The sequence below is a fragment of the Phragmites australis genome, chromosome 16 (genome assembly GCF_958298935.1).
Source record: "Phragmites australis chromosome 16, lpPhrAust1.1, whole genome shotgun sequence".
NCBI classification, from domain to species: Eukaryota; Viridiplantae; Streptophyta; class Magnoliopsida; order Poales; family Poaceae; genus Phragmites; species Phragmites australis.
In genome coordinates, this window is record NC_084936.1 from 28,767,045 (window position 1) to 28,786,078 (window position 19,034).

The 19,034-nt window shown below is 45.3% G+C and overlaps 1 protein-coding gene across 1 annotated transcript; it reads right to left on the bottom strand.

Annotated features, from left to right (window-relative positions):
- Positions 1-3,461: 3,461 nt before the first annotated feature.
- LOC133895214 (protein argonaute MEL1-like) lies at positions 3,462-13,380 on the bottom strand. Its single transcript, XM_062335372.1, has 22 exons — positions 12,591-13,380; positions 12,472-12,532; positions 12,367-12,405; positions 10,872-10,992; positions 10,335-10,540; positions 10,161-10,245; positions 9,958-10,064; positions 9,495-9,543; positions 9,302-9,418; positions 9,039-9,146; positions 8,851-8,922; positions 8,565-8,684; positions 8,310-8,478; positions 8,105-8,226; positions 7,893-8,030; positions 7,556-7,779; positions 6,763-7,480; positions 6,563-6,681; positions 6,415-6,485; positions 6,143-6,205; positions 4,005-4,538; positions 3,462-3,913 (listed from the first exon to the last, which is right to left on the bottom strand). The coding sequence occupies exons 1-19, from the start codon at positions 13,378-13,380 to the stop codon at positions 6,443-6,445; spliced, it is 3,408 nt and encodes a 1,135-aa protein (XP_062191356.1). The 3' UTR covers positions 3,462-3,913; positions 4,005-4,538; positions 6,143-6,205; positions 6,415-6,442.
- Positions 13,381-19,034: the final 5,654 nt, after the last annotated feature.

The following is a 19,034-nucleotide window of genomic DNA, read 5'->3' on the forward strand; positions in this document are numbered from 1 at the left end:
CCGCATTTAATAGGCACGCGTGGCCTGGCATTCTGACATCCTGACATTCTCGGCTGCCCACGCCCCAGTGTCAGACCCTGCCATGCAATGGCAGGGGGGCGTGGGTCCATTAAATGCACGGGTCCCGTCCCGTTTTCGCCTGCGCGCCTCGGGATAACGTCGCCAGAATCGAAGCGCTCGGCCTGCCACCCTGCCCTGGCAGGAGAACAAGACAGGGTGGGCGCACCGGGCACCTCTGAGGCTGTCCGGTGGGCCCTTTTCAGAGCACCCCGAAGCTTCCGCAGCGGCTGGTGGTCGAATGCACGCCGCCTTCCTCCACCGCCCCTGTCACTTCGCCAAAATGAAATGATTACGCCTTTCTCCGTGGCACCTGGGCATTTGCGTCCCCTCTTTCCCATTCAGGATATGTCGAGGTCGGCGCATCTATAAAAGGAAAGGATGGAGGACACCAGAAAAAAAAAAAGAAAGAGAGGGAGAGGAGAGTCAGTCGAAGAACAAGAAAACAACAGCCCCCGATCGCAAGACGATCAAGAGACCAGCTAGCTAGAACATAAGAGCCTCCAGCTCTTTGTAAACAGCTCTCCTTGGAGAACCAGATATATCCTTGAAGGATCCCCTTCAAGGATAGATATAACACTCATACAGGAGTAGGGTGTTACGCCCCCGCGCGGCCCGAACCTGTTCAAAAACCCGGTGTACCCGCAAGCCAGCGCATTTACTTCCGTTCCCGCTTTTTTCCCGTACAAGCTTTTCTAGGATCATCCCCCCGGCCGAATCTCTAAAGAGGGGTCTCTCGGGATCCCTGCGACAGGAGTTCACTCTCCGACACCAGAGTTCAAGCTGAAAGTTTTGAATTGCCTTTGGCCTTGTCGGTCACAAATATGATGTGTCCAGCCTCGTCGGCATGGACGTAGTAAGGGTTTCTAGCCTCGTCAGCATGGAAAATAATGAATTAGATATGAGCCTTCTGCTATAACATTGACATCACGAAACATGGCTTTGCCTATGCTTTGCCTTGCTTTAACATTATAACACATTGAGGCTATTTTGGCATTGATGGCACCAACACAATTCTTCAGTCAAGCATATCCTGGTTTACTCCCTTCCAAGGAAAAAACACAGCAGCACGTATAGTACTCGTGACTTCAGATCACTATATTGTTGTTCATTTCAACCTGTGCCCTATTTTGCCTATCCTCATGCGGTTGTCATTCTTATCATCATTCGAGAAAGAATGATGCAACTCCAATAATCTTTCATGGATGGTGCTCAACCATGGGAGCATATCCTTTTGTTTTATGACATCTACTTTCTTTGTAGGCACTTGCCAACCTGTAATGCTCTCATAGACGGGTGGCGAGACAACATATCCCCCTTTTAGAGATCACTTGAACCTGTAGTGTAGGTGAGTATGGCCGTCAAAACGGTGTGATTTTGTGCCACCATTAGATTGCTTGCACATGTAAGACACATAAGTGTCGCCATCGAAATGACATGGGTCTTGTCGACTGCTGGTACCTACAAGGTGCTTGAGCGCCGCCGTCGAAACGGCATGAGTCTCAAGGACTGATTGTACCTACAAGGCTTATGAGTGTCGTCGTCGAAACGGTATGAGTCTCAAGGATCGATTGTACCTGCAAGGCGCATGAGCATCACCATCGAAACAACATGGATCTTAAGGACCGATTGTACCTATATGTCAAAGCATCTTGTCGTCCACCTACAAATTGCATAGTGTGTGCATGCGCACTATCGCCGAAACAATGTTCTCCTCGATCACTTGCAACCTGCACAGTGTGTGCGTGCGCACTATCGCCGAAATGATATTCTCCTCGATCACCTGCAATCTGCATGATGCGAGTGTGCCATCGTGATGGCATTATTACAGATCGCCACCACCTACAAGCATGTGCGCCGTTGTTGGAATGACAAGATCTTGTAGACAAATCGCATCCTTGTCTGGCTTGTTGGGATGGTGAGGTTGATCCTTGGATTGCTGTGGCGTTGGTAGATTGGTTGTGTGTGTGACCTGTGTTGGGCGAGGTCACCGGCTGGCAGCAAAACTTAGATCAGATTGGGTGTTGTGGCATGTGTGTAATCTCTGTGTGCGCGCATAATCCTTGTGGGAATGATCTCCATCTCCCCCGTGCTTGTGTTGTTGTTGATCAGCTGCAGCCTACAGGGACGCCGGTTTGGTGTGGGGATCACCGGCCTCAGGCTGCGGCTCCTGCCTGCGTGATATAGATGGCTTCACGTTGGTGCTGCTTCGCTACGACTGCTGCTTTGGTGTGCATGTGAATGGCCTCCTCAGGAACCTCCATCTTAGATTATCTCTAACCGATTCCTGTCGGGTTCAGAATTACTTTACGATAGAATTTTTGTTCCCTTCAGCGTTTCAACGGTTTTTCTTCACGGTTATCGTCACGAAGTAATTTCCAATATCATTCCATTCATGACGAGATTCTCTCTCCTTTCTCTTCATGAATCTCTTCGAAGGGAAGTTGTTGTAGATGAGAAAAAAAATAGTAATAGGGAGCGGAATCGAAAAAGAAATAAATAAAGGAAATATGGTTAGGATGCGCTTAGATGAATTCTTCTTTTGGCTCTTGTATGTACGTGGCCTCCTGGACGCAGGGAGCTCCGCCGCGTGCTTTTATGTTTGGCCAAGGCCACAAATCATGGAAAGCCGTTCCTGGCTCAGCGGTTTGCTCATTCAAAATTCAACGTGATAGTCACGAATCCATATAACAGCCATACATGCTAATCACTGAAACGAAGGCCCGCCGGGTAGCACGGTCCCATCGCTAAGAGATACTCTATTAGCGTAAGGACGCATGCAAGTGTGTGTGTTTCTTCCTTCGCTTTCTGTCTTGTGTTATTCGATGCCCAAGAACAGGAACGGCCACTCGTAACAGAGCGCCAACTTCGGCCAGCAGCTTCTGGATCACCCATATACCGACAACCTATGAGGTCGAATATGTACGCGTATACGCATTTTTTTTTTAACATGGGCCGCAAGTTTGGGAAGGCCGAAAGGTTATCGGACTGGGCTTCCCAATCAAGAAGTGATTATTCCTTCATATCTTCTCAAATAATATTTAATGACCTTTCCGTGCATGCAGCCACTGAGCAGCCAGCCCGATTATATATTGATCTGCCGCTTTAATACTTTTTGTATGCATGCATGCCTGCATCCCCTGACTTAATCATTAGGCTCAAGTGATTACTTCGGATATTTGGTAAAAAAGTGCCAACATTATTGATCAATTAGTAGGTTCATGCACAACCCACCCTAATGGCATAGACATTTATCATAGTTGTCGTACGTGTCCAATATGGACCGTGAAATGATTAGTCAGTTATTGTATAGTAATTTCAAGCTACCATTTGGATAGCATGCTTAGGTTGGAGTTCTTTGCCACCTCGCTGATAGAGGACTCTAGTACGACAAAGCCATCTGATATATGATAATAGCAAAGTAGAATAATGAAATGAAAATGGTACAGTAGTCCTAATTAATCTGATATATGATAGAAATAGTCCTAAACAATATGACACTACATATCTCTAGTATCATCCCCGTTTTGGGAAGATCCCCTAAGTGTGTGCTAAGTACGTGAGAGGGTCTGACGAGACCACCATCCGTCTCTTGCGACTGCTGGGTCGGTACTGGTGTGCCGCCTAACTGGGAGGCGGCGAAGCTCGTCAGGTGGAGGACCCCAACTGAAGAAGGCGTCCATGTCGAACTGTGGAGACTGACGCGCGTATTGCTCGGGGTGTGCCGCTGCCTCGTCTTCCTCTTCATGCCAATGCTGGATCCTTGCATCTGCCTCACCTGTGTACATGGGAGGAACTCGCGACGATGACCCAGTGGCATCTGCGACAGATGGTCAGGGGGCCTACTGCTGAACCCCTGTGCAAATAAAAACATGAATTCAGTAGTTTTATTGCAATATGCTACTACGAACTTTACGAAGTAGATAATCCATTGCTAACGTAATTACCTGTCTCCATGGCAGGGACACGAGATGATGAACAAGGGGCATCTGGGGCAGATGGCCAGCGCCCCACTACTAAACCACTGTGGAAAGTGGAAAAATGTTTCGTATTCTTGAACCTAAGCTCCCAAATTTGCAAGACAGAGCGCAGTCCCAAGAAACATCTACTTCACACACAACAACGGCAAAGAATGAGCAAGGTACAGAGCACAGGAATCTACTTGACAGTTGATGCATGCCAGCATTAAGTACATTAGAGAAGTTTTTCACATGCGCTGCAAGAGAACTACTTAACAAAAGCATTCGTATCCATCTGCTTCAGAAGGATCTTCACTTAGGTGCTTAAAACTACTTCCATGACAAAGTTCGTGGTGGCCTTGGCCTACATAGGTATGTAGGCAGGCAGATACATTCATGACAGACTTGGTGTTCACTGGCTACATGCCTACATTCAGAGCCACAACATCTTAAGGTTGTTACGCAAAAACATCGTCTCGGGACTAGTTGAAGGCAAAAGAGAGCACCATTAAGACCATGTACCTGGAACCAAACCAAGTAATACGAGTAAGTATCATTTAAGAAAAATGCTCCCCAAAACTCTGTCAAGGCATTGATTCCTCAAGGTGAATCCCATTTCCCACACGTTTCGGATTGCCAACATATATGCACTAACTTAACTCTTGAATTCAGAATTGACAGAGCAAAGTATGTCACTAATACGAAGAACATAATATAAAAAACTAAAAGGTAGTAATGCATGAATTCAGAAACATACACAACTCAGAAATCGATAGTAGATGATTATGCATGAATATAGTGTAAATTTCAGGAGAGCAGTCCAATCATCAAATCACGAGGAAAAGGGAGACGTCTGCAGATCCTCCGAGTATTCTACTATTCTTCATATTGACCTCCATCAAAAAAATCCGGTGGTGACAGGCTAGTTACAATTTGCAAGCATCCAGGCCCAATACGATGAAGGTCCATAAGTATTTTATTTTATTCAGGAATTGTGTTCAGTAACAATCATCGATTAACAAAATGTACATGGACTTGACACCCACAATGTTTAGGTTACTCAACCATTTGGTAATCAGTATCTTCCACCTTCGTTTTGTTTTCAGACCAGTACCCTCCACCTCCAGACCTCCATGGCTCCACCCCCAAGCTACTCCAAAAGAAACAGAAAGCATCACTATCGCGGGGGCAAGGATGTGCTGATCCATGAAGGTTCAAGTGAAGGGACAATCAGATTGGCAAAACAGCAAGGTGCTGTGGTACTGATGATCATCAGTCAGTAAACTCTAGTTATGTTATGATAATTAACACGTAGCTGTAGACATTAGTAAATTTACACTCTTGTGATATGTGACAAAATTACACTAGTATGGTGCTATTTGCTTAAGCAAATTAGATATGATGTTATGAAACAGTATGGAGAACTAGAGCTCTAATTTCGAAATATTTCTCATTTTCTATATGCTTCAATAGTCCAATCATTAAGGTGAATTACACAGTAGTCTATTGAAAATGAAATTGCAGCAATGTTCAGTTCTCAGGAAACCATTGTCTTGTATGATCTGCTTGGTAGTTGTAGAGCTATATTTTTCTGTTCTGCCAATAATACAACACAAAGCCACATGGTAGTAAAAAATTATTCAAGCTTCGCAGATTGTATATAAAAAGGATGCATTTCTTGCTGTATTATGTATTCTGGTACAATGATTTACGCATACAGAAAAAGAGGTACACTTGGCAATGTGTAGTTGTGGTTATCGTAAGTTTCCTTTTCTGCATTCCCTACTCCAAAACATTTGACCAACATCCATTCAGATAACCATGTCATGTAACAATTACATGCATTATAAGTACTACTTGTTGCTGCACACATGAAGCAGTTGCACAAAGGAAGAAGCGAAACATGCTTAAGACTAATCTACATTACTTACAAATTACATGTCAACACTTCAAGTCCAACAAATAAGCAGGCACCCCATGTCTATACAAGTCCAAACAACATGTGTAATATGTAACATCCGCTGCTAGTGTGATACATCACGCATGCACATTATGTTTATCAACATAGCAAATGAAAGACTATGCAATAAAAAACAAGTAGTATGAGGGGATGCGGCCAAATATACCTTTGAACAATAACTTCTCTGCACCTCGGAACAATAAAAGAGAGCACCATTAAGACCATGTACCTGGAACCAAACCAAGTAATACAAGTAAGAATCATTTAAGAAAAATGCTCCCCACAACCCTGTCAAGGCATTGATCAATGTAAGGTTCAAGGCTGAAGCTAAAATAATTACTATCGAGCTATCACATTCGCACAGTGGAAAGATGCTACGTTTATTGTGTTACAGGGAGGTAAAGAGGACAGAGCAGATCAGGGGATGAAATTGCATACTCGCAGTGGAGGCAACAAGCACTTCGGGTTAGAATCGCCCTGTGCTTCTGTCTGCGTTAGAGTTGGCTATTCTGCAGATACAGAAACAACAATAATGATGTACTAAAAAATAAACAACAACATAAATACAAAATTAACTGTTACTCACATCCCAATAATATTAAATCTAGCAGGATTCTGGAAATTTATAACCAAAGTCATGACAGTGATAGGTAGTATATATCCAAGTAGATTTGAGAGTGCCGCCTCAGCTTGCTCCAATGTCACCTACGCAAGGAGCAAAGTTAGGCCAAAAATGTCTAATCAAGTAACCATACAACCAAGTAAAAAGTAAAGATGGAAACTAACCCTGGGACACGGGTGATTTAGGAAGTTACGACCAAGGTGGAAAGCTTGGTCCATATCTGCAGTATACGTTTGGTACAAATACGTGCGCAGGAAAGCTGGAACCTGCCGTACAATGCCGATCCAAGATTGGTGGTTTTTCTCGTTCAAAAGATTTCTCAATTTATTGAACCTTCGCTTAGGGAGCCTGAGAATCATCCGATCCACCAAAGAATAGACCATTTGCCTTTCGGCGTAAGAGAGGAGGCAAGGATGGTTGATCACAAAAGTGATAAAATTCGGGTCTTGCCTAAGAGCCTTATTATCGCTCAGTAGCAAGTCCAATAAATGTTTCACATGGATTGCGTGTGTATTCGTAGACGGCTCAAGGAAGGCGGTATCAATTATATAATGCAGTTGAGTATAATCTGCATCGCCACCACCTGAGGTGTATTGCATCTGAACCACATTAGGACTAATTATGATGTGACCATTTGAGATGATAATATCCGCAAGCGTAAACGCACCTCCCCAGCAATATCCTTGTTGATGTCCCTCCCGGCACACACAAACTAACATCTGATGTATAATATATTGGGAGAAAAAGCTCAAGAAAAGTACCGACTGACTATGATTTGGTTGCACATGATCCTTGGGGACCGACACAACCTTAAACATCCTGTGGGCATTGTTCTGCAGAACTATGCTCAATTGTTCGAATAACAATTTGTGGTAGGCTTGCCTGCAGGTAGATATTAAACTGTTATAGCTTTGAGTTTGAAAATTTGTTAAATTACATAGTTTATAAATAACTTACACGCCACCCCTTGTCCTCGGAGTTACATTTATATGTGAGCCCTGGCAAATGTATACTGAACTTAGCAAGCTATCTTCATTCAGCGATCTTCCATTGAATCTCAAGTATGCATCCTTAACCTTTATGTCTCTTTTCATAAGAGCAGCCTGAACAACCTCTCTTGCTGTTGTTGTATTCAGGTTGATAGGCATGGAAATTTGGTACCCATATATGCAAACAAAAACCTACAGGATAATAGAAAGCACATATTGAAAACTGCTCTCCTAACTTAGGCAAACTTTGACACCAAAAAAAAATAAAAATCTGTGAAAAGTTTCAGGTGATAAGAAGAACTAACTGCAGTAATGGATGATGCAGAGTCCTCTCCTGGTGGGATGTGTGTGGCATCACCAATGATGGTTGTTGGGATTTCTGACGCAGATGGTATGCCATTGCTTACAAAGGCTCGCTCAAGAACTGTGTTGCGCCCTCCAACCTGCTTGAGGCAAGGAATCGTTACATTCCTGTAAGAAAGAATCAAAACTAAAACATAGACTATAAAATAGAGACCTTGACATTGATTTTGTGTGCAACATTTTTCAGATATTGCTTGGTTGGCCTGCTAGCATGCTTTGGCAAACAACATTGAGATACGATTCCAATGTCAGTCTCACAAACTCTTTTAATTTTCCCTGCAAAATAGACACATCATGTATATAACAATAATCCCAAGAAACTGCATAGGTGTGTATGACCCGACCAGCAGTATGCATACCGTAAGAACCACTAAAGTCAGGCAGGATTACAATTAGAAGTTGTAGCTGATTTCCCGTTCCTTGTTTGGCAAGCATTTGTGTGGCCCTCCTGTGTACATCTCTCAAAGCATTCTCCATATGGTTAGGAGCAGCTGACATAACTTCTACAAATGGTTTTGGATTGAAAGCCTACAGGGTTGATAAGAAGTCAACTTTAACATATATCGACTATCTGGAATGCCTTAATAACACATGAACATTATGAAGAACTTTACCATTCCTGTGGCACTGCACATACGAATCAGATCCGTACAGAACCTTTGTACCTCCTCAGGATGCATACGTGAAAAATTCAAACAAGTCCAGTTATCCACAGTTCCTCCATCAATCATTTTCTGGAAAAGTAAGTGTACCAACATACACAGTAGTAAGAAAGATTTATTTCATCAAAGGCATAATCTAAAGAAACTGGTGTTAAATTATCGATAGTATCAACATGAAACAAAAAGACAATGCTCACTTAACTTCAGAGAGAAATTTGTGACCAGAACATGGCAATACCTTATTAATCATGTTCCATTGTCCAACAATAGGCGCACAAGTTTTCTCCCTACCAGAGTCATGATATTTCAACTGAAATGTAACAAAGAAATATATTATTCCTCTAAAAAAGAACAAAGGGAATCATTGAACCCTCCATCATTAGCAAAATAAACAAAAAGAAAAAAAAAAGAATTTAGCAAAGTTACCAAAGGTGGAAGCAGCACATGGGCTCGAACAGACACTAGTTCGCTGCAGACCTTGATGCCAAACTCCTGAGCAAACCTATCCTCTGCATACTTGTTGTGCAGAACTATCTATGTGGCACACAAGAAATATTGCTATGAGAACTGATACTCAACAGAGAAAATATGATTTATGCCCATAAGTCCTCAACAGAAAATTCCTGAAGTGTATGGGCAATAAATATATCATCCTAACAAATGAGACAAATAGGAGGGATGAAGCGTACATCACGAGTGCTCTGCTCCCTCTCCTGGGGACGTTTACAGGCTGCTCTGATTATGTTGGTCACTGGTTTGTCATTAAGCTTCTTAGAGTATCTCTGCCCTTCTACAATCTTGCAAACCTACAACCAGTTTTATATGAAATGCTGAACATACCATGAATAATTCAAATACAACTAAGGATCATGGATACAGTACCTCTATAGGCACAACAGACTTCGTCGTCCCTTTCTCATCAACAGAGAATCTAACAGCATCAAATAATAGGCATAAGTAGACATTACAGAGAAAAATATTAATCGAAATGCAATAAAAAAGACAAATAGGTATGATAGCACAATGCTGCAATGGGTCAGAACATGTGAATTGTGTGTAATGTTTCATTTACACATTACTTAAGGATTAGTAAGGTGTTGTACACGCAATTCAGAATTAATAGATCTTTGCTAAGGAGCACATATCAAAGATGCAGGCCTCAGACTGAATCTTTTCTCAACATAATATAACCTACTCCCAACCCTCTCTTATTGCCTATTCTACACACCCACATACAAAACACCATGCCCAAAATCCTCAAGATTATCTGATAACTAGTTTTTCATAACATTAAAACAGCACAGAAAAGGGAAAAAGAGAGAAGCGTTTGCAGAAAGAAACGTACATCAGCTCGCTCATAGGGATGGGAGTAATCCCTGTTATCTTGTATCTTCTGATTTGGTCCTCTTGGTGGCTTGTTTCGATGCAAACTCCCTGTAATGCTTTTTTTATCTGAACACAACGAAAATTGAAAGAGATTGGTACTATAAGCAGCCAACATGTCACACTGTACAAAGCACTTGTAGATTATCAGAGTGGAAATAGTACCTTCACACGATGGCTGTCTGATGTAAGGTGGTACAAGTCTGTTCTCCCAGCAATTCGAATTGTGATCGTATACTCTCTCTCCGCCCTATAAATTTAGAAGGATTAAGTATCTGCAATTGAGAAACAAGTTTCTTATAATCGAGAAAAGTGACCCTGAATAGAATCTGGACAGACCTTTCTTTACCCTTCTTTTCCGAATCAACCAGTTTGACCAAAAACTCCTCTGATTCAAAAGGAAGTGAACTTGCAGTATAAAGACTCTTCCTTCCATCATAGGCTGCCAGTTTACCGTCCAGAGATGTCTTCCCATACAACTTGATGAGCTCACTAAGAACATCCCTATTTGTTGCTCTTGATTTTGATTCGGGATTAATAGCAACCTAAAAGCATGTAAATTCAATGTGAAGATAAATAAACTTTAATTGGGATCCACTACACCATAGTCTGAGAGCTCAACATCATCATACACGCGACATTAATAATCCACTATCCTAGATTCAGTAAACACTAGAGCACAACTAAGTCCTTATCCTATATTCAGAAAACAGCGCATCATAAATAAAAAAAAACCTTAACCTAGAGTGAGGAAACAATACAAAAATAGTCATGGTGCTGGTGTCCACGAAAAGGAGAATTTGGATTCAATCGGGTGCAAATTCGTACACATTCGTCCAGTCAGAGACCAATGGATAAGCAAATTAAGCCACTTACAGCAAATGAATGAAGAAAATTGTGAAGTTCTGGGTGGAATGGCGGGCCAATTGAAGCAGTGGGGTTGGAGAGTTCATTTGCGGGTTGTGGCCTTGGTGTGGGTTGCCTGGTGCAGTGGTGCCTGAGACAGTTGGTGAGCAGCGGCCCCAATCCGGCAGCTTAAAGCGGTGGTGGGGATGGGGATGGGGATTGGGATTGGGATTGGGTTGGGGGATGAAGTGGGGAAATGGACGCCCTAAAATCCTGTCCGTTCATGTGTAATCCTATAGAGTGCTTACTTTGCAGAACCTTACTAAACACTAGATACAGTATCATCTCTACTCCCTAAGGCATGCAAGGACCTTTACTTAGACACTAGTAACAATCTGATAAACTAAACCGCATAATCTAAGTAAGAATATCAAATCAAACAGTCCAAGAAAATTCCAAACAATGGGATCAATCAAGCAACAAGACGAAACGGTTGGCCAAGAATCATAATCTCTGAAAACCAACGGGTAATTTCCAAAAACGTAAATCAAATAACGCAGTAAGATTTGCTATGTTCTAAAATTCAGGCCAATCGTACTGTTCTTCATAAGGACAAAACAAATTCGTGCAGTCAATCATCAAGTCTAAGAGAGCTGAGAAAACTCCAAAAAGGGAACAACATAAAGAATAGTAGGCCTCTCAAACAGAGAAGCGCGCCCGGCCAAGCCAGCAAAAGTTCACCGTACAAGCCGAACAAGAGATCTGACAAAGACCCAACAGCAAAAGTTCAACATGTACGTTTCAAATCAAATAGATGGCTTAAAGAGAGCAAAAGATTCCAAAGGAAAACGAAAGTAGGGAAAACACCAAATATTTACCAAACAGTAGAAGGCTGCATCAAAAGCTTCTGCTCAAAATGTGGCAGCTTGAGAAAGAATACGCCCACCACAAGGATGCAACCGGCTGAAGAAGCTGGAGGATGCGAATAACAATGCATCCGCGCTGTTGTCTTACCGGTTGTGTGTCCACCTTTCACACAAGAAGCGGGACTTAGACACACAGCAAACATATCGCATTCTATATGAACGGGGAAACTTGTTCAGCTCCCCTTCCTCGAGGAAGCGTCCAAAAAACGAACAGCAAAATTGCAGTCAAAAGCACCGTCGCTGGCTGCGCGTTCAACACAAATAAGTGCACGTATCACGACGAAGAACACCAAAAAGAACCACTGCAAGTCTGCAACTGCATGCAACTGGAGGAAACCTTCCGTTTCGCTTTATATGGTCTGGGTGCAGAGGCCAACCTCTCACGGGTGGCTAGATTTATAAGCATTCGCAGTATGCACCGACCCATCACGTCCAAAACGCGCGACCAGAGCAAGAGGAAACGCAGGAATGGAACTATGGTGCACAACTGCACGAGGGAAAGTCCGGTATGAACGTGCGCTCCGACCAAACACCCACAAGCAGGATCAGATCGGAAGCGCCGTTCATGTACTGATGCATATTCCCTCAAAGCCAAGTACCTAACTGAAAAGCAAACGAACAGCAGCGCATAGCTGCATCTGAAAAACCAGCAAAAGAGCAAACCATCAAGCGAACGCACCGTACGCTCTGATCAATACACCCACAAAGCAGGATGAGATCGGAAGCGTTTCATATATCCCTTCACCGTTTCATCTGACGAACTAGCTAGAAAGCGAACAACATGAAAAACTCAAACGCATCCGGAAAATGAGTACAAGTGTACAGGCACAGCCAGTAGCAAAGCTATCCCACACAAGACCACCAAATCTAAGCAGGCGGTAAAGGATAGCATGCATGTAGAAGTTGATAAGAGTAGAAGAACAGAGGGGCTGTAGAAGGGGCGAGCTCATCACATCGTAGTGGAACAGATTGTTGTCGCCGACGTCCACGAGGAAGTGGTTCGCGCGGACCATCACCTTCTTCCCGCAGGTCCGAGGGACCGGGCGAGCAGAGTGCGCGAGCCCCTTTTTCTTCTTCGAGACCGGCGCAAGATCCACATCCGACGCGGCCTCCGCGGTAGCGGCCAGGGCCACCGCTGCAGCAGCTTCCGCGGGTGGCGCCAGCGCGGTCTCGGACACCAACAGCTTCTTCTCAACCTCGGCCGACGGCGCCGAGGAGGCCAGGGCCGGCGCGGACGCCCGAGAGGCGCCCTGCGCCAGCTGGTGCGTAGCCGGAGCCGGAGACTTCGAGGGCGGAGGCGCCCGGATGGTGACTGGCACAGGAGCGGGCGGAGGCGCCAAGACAGGCGCCGCTGACGCGGGCGCGCGATAGACGACCACCGGAGCCCCGTGCCCGTACGCGGCCTGGTGCGGCAGCGCCATGGGCTCGCGGTAGCCCATCGGCGCGGCCTGGTACTGAGCAGGCACCGGAAGCCGCGTCGTCGCCGGCGGCAGCGACACGAAGCCGCTGGGTCGGCTTCCTCCGCCTCCGGCTGCCCCGGGGCCCCGATCGTACGGAGGGCGTGGGTTGCCGCAGCCTCCCGGCCGTCCAAGGCCTTCGCCTCCCTCGGCCATGGGAGAAGGGTGGAAGCAGAGGCTGTGGTGGTGGTGGTTTGCAGTGGATCAGAACTAGAATGGTTGGGACGTGGAAGGGAATGGCGGTCTGCTGGGGTGAGAAGCGGAGGGGGAGGACTTTATATAGGCGGATGCAGATGGCGAGAAAATCCAAGCAAAAGCAGGGCGAAGTACGAAGAGGAAGGATGGACGGTATCTCTCAACTCTACCGGTGACGCTACCGCTCGGTGCTTGTCCCTACTCCCTACAAGAGAGTGCCCATGGTGTTTAATCCGGTTTTGCTACATACCTTGATGATCAATTGATCTCACACACCGGACAAGTTAATTATATGAGGTTATTTAATCGAGATACTAATTGGAAGCTCATTTCGAGGGCTCTACGTTAGTCGTAAGATTAGATATGCTAGAAAAAATACTAGAAATTCTATAAAACAAAACATCTGACCTTCAATTTGGTGAACTCTAATCATCATTGAAAATAATAGCCATTGAATTTAATCTAGAGCCCCTTGTTGGAATTTGAGAGTATTTTCCCTTTAAAATTTGAATTTGAAATAAAGTCAAATTTGAATTTGAGCAAATTTCATAAAAAAAAAAGGAAAATGAGGAGGCTTCAAACCGGTGGGCCGCTTCCAGGCCCATGTGGCCGAGCAGCCCACAGGGCCCGGCCATCCTCTATACCCACACGGGAGGATTCTAGAAGGGGGTGTCACCGCACTTGGGGACACTCCGCCTAGCCAGGACGGTTTGTGCTCCCGACGGATTCAAATGGCGGCGGCGTGTGCTATCCCTTGGCTCAGTTGGTTATATCTGGGGTGGTTCCTCTCTTGTGGATCAATCTCCTATCAGTTCTCCACCTTCTCCTCGAACCTACTGTCCTCCACTCTCCACTCCAACACCCTTCTTCACTTGTTTCGTGGCTACGCCTTGTCGGTTCTGGTGACGATGCTCGTGATGCATTGGTACACCTCCTTTGGTTATGTGCCATGTCACCCTGTGCCCACTGGTCCGTGTGGGCTCGGTCGTGGTGTGGTCCGGTGAACCTTGTGCGGAGGAACTCGGCCTTGGGGTCCGCAGTTGAGCGCATGCCTTGGCTGTGGTGGTGGTGACACTCCTGTGGTGGTTTGTGTCATGTCTTCATGCGCGTTTCTACAGGTGGAGTTCGCGTCGTGCGCATCCTATGCTTTGCGTTGGCTGAGCCATACGCGTGGTCTCTCTGTGGTGCTAGCCTTGTGTGTGTGCTTTGGTCGTGGTGACCGCGCTCAGGCACTGGTTGTCTCGAGCTAGTGTTCGACAATATCCTCCCTGGTCCGGAGCTGGGCCTCTCTCTGTTGCGGTGATCCCTGCTCCTCGGATACTAATTGTAATGTACCTTGCAGCTGGTACAATAACATTGTATCTCCGAGAACATACACCATGTCGATCTCGGTATAGTGGGGGTGTCTCTGTTTTTTGGACAGCGCTCGTGCGTGCCTTGCCTTCGTCTGTATCATTGGAAAGTCAGCCCGTTCCCATCGCTTTTACTGTCTAGCCTGCAATTAACTTGATTATTGTCACTTTTGATAAATTTACATGCTAGTTGAGGTGGATGTGATGCTCTATGATAATAGCGGGCTAAGTGAGATTAGTGTGATAGTTTTGCATAATTTCTAGGTTGTAGTTGTTAGTGTATCAGTTTACTGACTCTCTGTGTGAGCAATTAATCATGCTTAACTATCTGTTCAATTGGTTTAATCTGAATTAGTAATTTCTGTGTTAGATTAATTGCGTAGTAAACAAGACATTAACTTGAGTAGCTCAGTCTAGAAATTGTGGTGGGAATTGTCACACTGATCAGTGAACTTAGCAAGCGTTAGATGGTTGTTAAATCGGTAACCCGCACTGAGAGCAAAATAATTAGTTTAACACTTGTTGAGTTTATTCATATGTTAATCCACCTCTTTAGGTCGATTGTCTTATTTGATATCCCTGTGAACATGAGTAGAAAATATTTTGACATATCTGCTATTGAAATGCCCATGTTAGTCTACGTGATATTACTTGTTAGCAGTCATGTTTTTATTCATATGTTTAATTCTGAAATTAATTTAATCGGAACGTTGCTAAAACATAGTTTGAAACAACACCCCTCACATGTCCAAAGTACCGTACACATGCTTCTAAATTACCCACATTTATCATTATGAAAAGGTCTTCTAAATTACCTACCTCTGCAATTATTTAAAAAACTAACCCAAAGAACCCAAATACCTCTTCTAAATTATCCATATCTACTATTATAATAAAATTAACCCAAAGTTCCGCTACCTTGCATCGTTCCTTCTGCTTTTCACCTATTAATTTAAGTCTCGTTCTAAAAAAAATAATTTAGGTCTCTCTCTTTCTCCCTCAATTATGTGGTGAAGTCCACAGACCAAACTAAAAAATAAAGGAAAATATCATAAACGTGAGGAAAAACCAAAAAAAAATATCATTAGAAATTTGGCTTTATATCCAGACAAAAGTAGTCGGTGCAATACATATGTTTTTTACATGTTAGCCTACTTTTTGGTTCTTTATAACTTTATCATTACATATACTCATTTTGAGCTCATGTAGGAGACTATCCACCAATAGCACAATTACAACCATTTGGACACAAATTTGGCCGCTTAATCAACTAATTCGTGGATCATAATGTGCCTATCGAAATACTAGTTTAATTTGAAAATATGCCACCACGTACAGCACCAGGCAATAGTGGAAGAGGCGGGCATGTCGCGTCCGTGCAGTACAGATTCGTGGCGCGTGCGCAGAGCTGTGGTAACGTTACCTCTGCCCACCAACCCATCCATCTCAGGCATATGCGGCTCATGCTGCCATGCATGCATCTGTTCCAGGCAATTAAAGCCAAAGCTGATCAAGATTCTGCAGGTGGCTGTTTCCAAGCAATGCAACAGCTACACAGAGAGAGCACCCACCCGTACCATCCGTATTTTTGGGGTGATCGGTTGCTCGTGCGGAGTTGTCGCTGCTATGAATCGGCTGACCGAAAGAAGTTTAAACGGATATATATTTGTTGAAAAAAAATATATTTTATTATTTATATATATCTGAACAAGATAGGTTAAGTTTTTATTTATTGACTGAATGTAAGTTATATGAGTGGATATAAAAATTAAGATTCTAATTAATTATTTGTATGAAGATGATTTTATAATATTAATAAATAATTATGTCTGTACCAGCGGAGGCAGATAAAGAGAGCACCCATACTTTTAACTCCATGACCGTGCAGCGTGTTGGTCGCACGCGCGCCGGACTAGCGCACTCGTGTGTGTTCTTGACCATGGCCCGGTCTCTTATGCGTGGCTTCGGGCCCACTTGGCATACACACACCAGATACATGTTTCCTCGCCTGGAGTTTGAATCTGAGCCGTACGGTGGCCCCCGGCCTCCTGCATGCAAAAAAATATATGGAACTCAGCATACAACATTAATCCAGTTTAGAGAAAGTCAGAATCGTGTAGGATGTCCTAATTGTGGTGTGCAAGAAAAATATATCAGCCGTGCATTGCAGATCAGATCAGATCGATCGATCGAAGGGTTGTGATCATGCCAATGCACTTTAATTCTGCACCTAGTACAAGATTAGCCGTTTCACTCCTGCTACATGCCGGCGGGTCATTGAGCTCGTCGATCGCCTCGAGGAGTTCAGGCCGCTGTCCGGCGGCGAGATCAAGCTCTGGGCGTTGGTAGTTTTTTTTTCCTTAAACAACTAGGAGAACTACGTATTATTATATTAAAAAAAAAATAGATTAGTTTATAAGAAAAATTGGTCATAGAAAATCTTAACAAGCACCACCATACAACTGTGGAGACCAGCTCACGTGCAAGACAAAGATGGAAAGAAAGAAAGCAAAGAACCCTAGACCCCCTAACGACCAGACGACAAGGCACGACAAAGCAATATACATACAACCCGGCAACCACACAAGCAACATACAGCCCGACACTCCTGAACAACGAAGCGACACCTAAACCAAACGATGCTACCCAGCCAGTAAACGTGCCCAGCTAGCACCTCAACCAGGACATCCCGACAACTCAACAGGCGGAGGCCTTGCTACCACGCCTCATGACCCAACTCGGTCGACAGCCCACATCGAACCGCAAGCAATAGAGGGGATCCTGGGACGACAGAACAAAGCCACCGCCACAAAGCACAGAAGGTGATGAGAAGTTTCGCTAAATAGGAGAACGAAGGGGTTAGAAAGCAGGTAGCAATGGAGGATGGTGCCCTGCAAGGAGTGTCGTCGGTTGCAAGAAAGAACATAGGGATTCTCCGAAAATGACGCCTTCAAGAAGGGAGCAGCAAAGGAACCGCTGTCGCTCGTCCAGGAAACCGGACAGGGTTTTCACCCGAAGAGATCTTAGGGGGGGGGGGGAAGCTTCTTCACGACGCCTCTAGGGAGGTTATGACACCCACAGGCGTCACTGTCGTTGGCAATGGCAAGGAGCCTGCCAGAGCTTTCGCCCCAATTCCCCCCTTCATGACACACTCGAAGAACCCGAAGGCACCATGGGTTGACCAGATCACCTGCAATACACAACCAGCAGCACAGAGCATAAGAACACGAAGGCACACATCCAGCAGCAAGAGGCGACCGGGGGCGGAGCCCTAGCCTACAGCAGCACACGACATGATGCTAGGGTTGTACAAAAACATCATCATCAACGGAGGGCGGAGGGTGAGGTAATGCAACCGATGGCAGCCATGCCCGCACCAGTAATATGAGGTGGACGAGGAGACGACCACAACAACGAGCACCAGGAGAGCAGCACACCTCAGACGAAAGCAGCACGGGGAGCCAGACACACCCCCACATCCGCCCTCCGCAGCTGCACCACCACAGCCGCCCATCACGAGGAGCAAGCCGGCGCAGCACCCCAGCAGAGAGCCCGCAAAGGGTCTGAACTCGACGAAGAGGACCGTGCCAGCAACGGATCTGAGCAGATTCGACCGCCAACGGCCAGATAAGCCAGCAGCAGGATGTCGCGGCACCGCCGGTCCGAGGCCCGATCAGAACAGAAGGCCGGCAACAGCAGGCCTAAACCGGGTAGTCGCAACATGCAACTGCATGGATCCGGCCGGGAAATAGCAGATCCAAAAAGCTCTGGTGCGGATCCGACTAGAGCAAGCACCCACGCGTCGGTCGACCGGAGGAAACGCGACCAACAGGGGGAGGGGAGGGAGGCAGGGAGAGAGGTAGAAGGGGAGAAAAGGAGAGAGAAAGGGGCGATTCCACCAGCCATTGCCAGCCTATGGCGACAACAGCCCAGGCCGGAGTTGGGTGGGGAGGGCTAGGCGGCGGCGGGTGGAATCGCCCCTGAGTCATTAGAGCTAGCGACGTGGGGGGGGGGGGACTCCAAATCTCCTCTCGCCGCTAGTCTGACTGAAATTGAAATGTGGGATCTTTTTTCCTTCTGGGCGTTCATAGTTGCCTGCTTGTCCCAGTGCACGAAAGAGTTGTATCGCTTCTACTGGAAGCAGCAGTGATACAATTTTTGGGTGTGCAAGCTGGGTGATGAGACCACGTTCTTCCACGCCTCGGCATCGGCTCATCTTGGGCACCACCCGATCCAGGTTCTGCATGTCCTACATAGCATAAA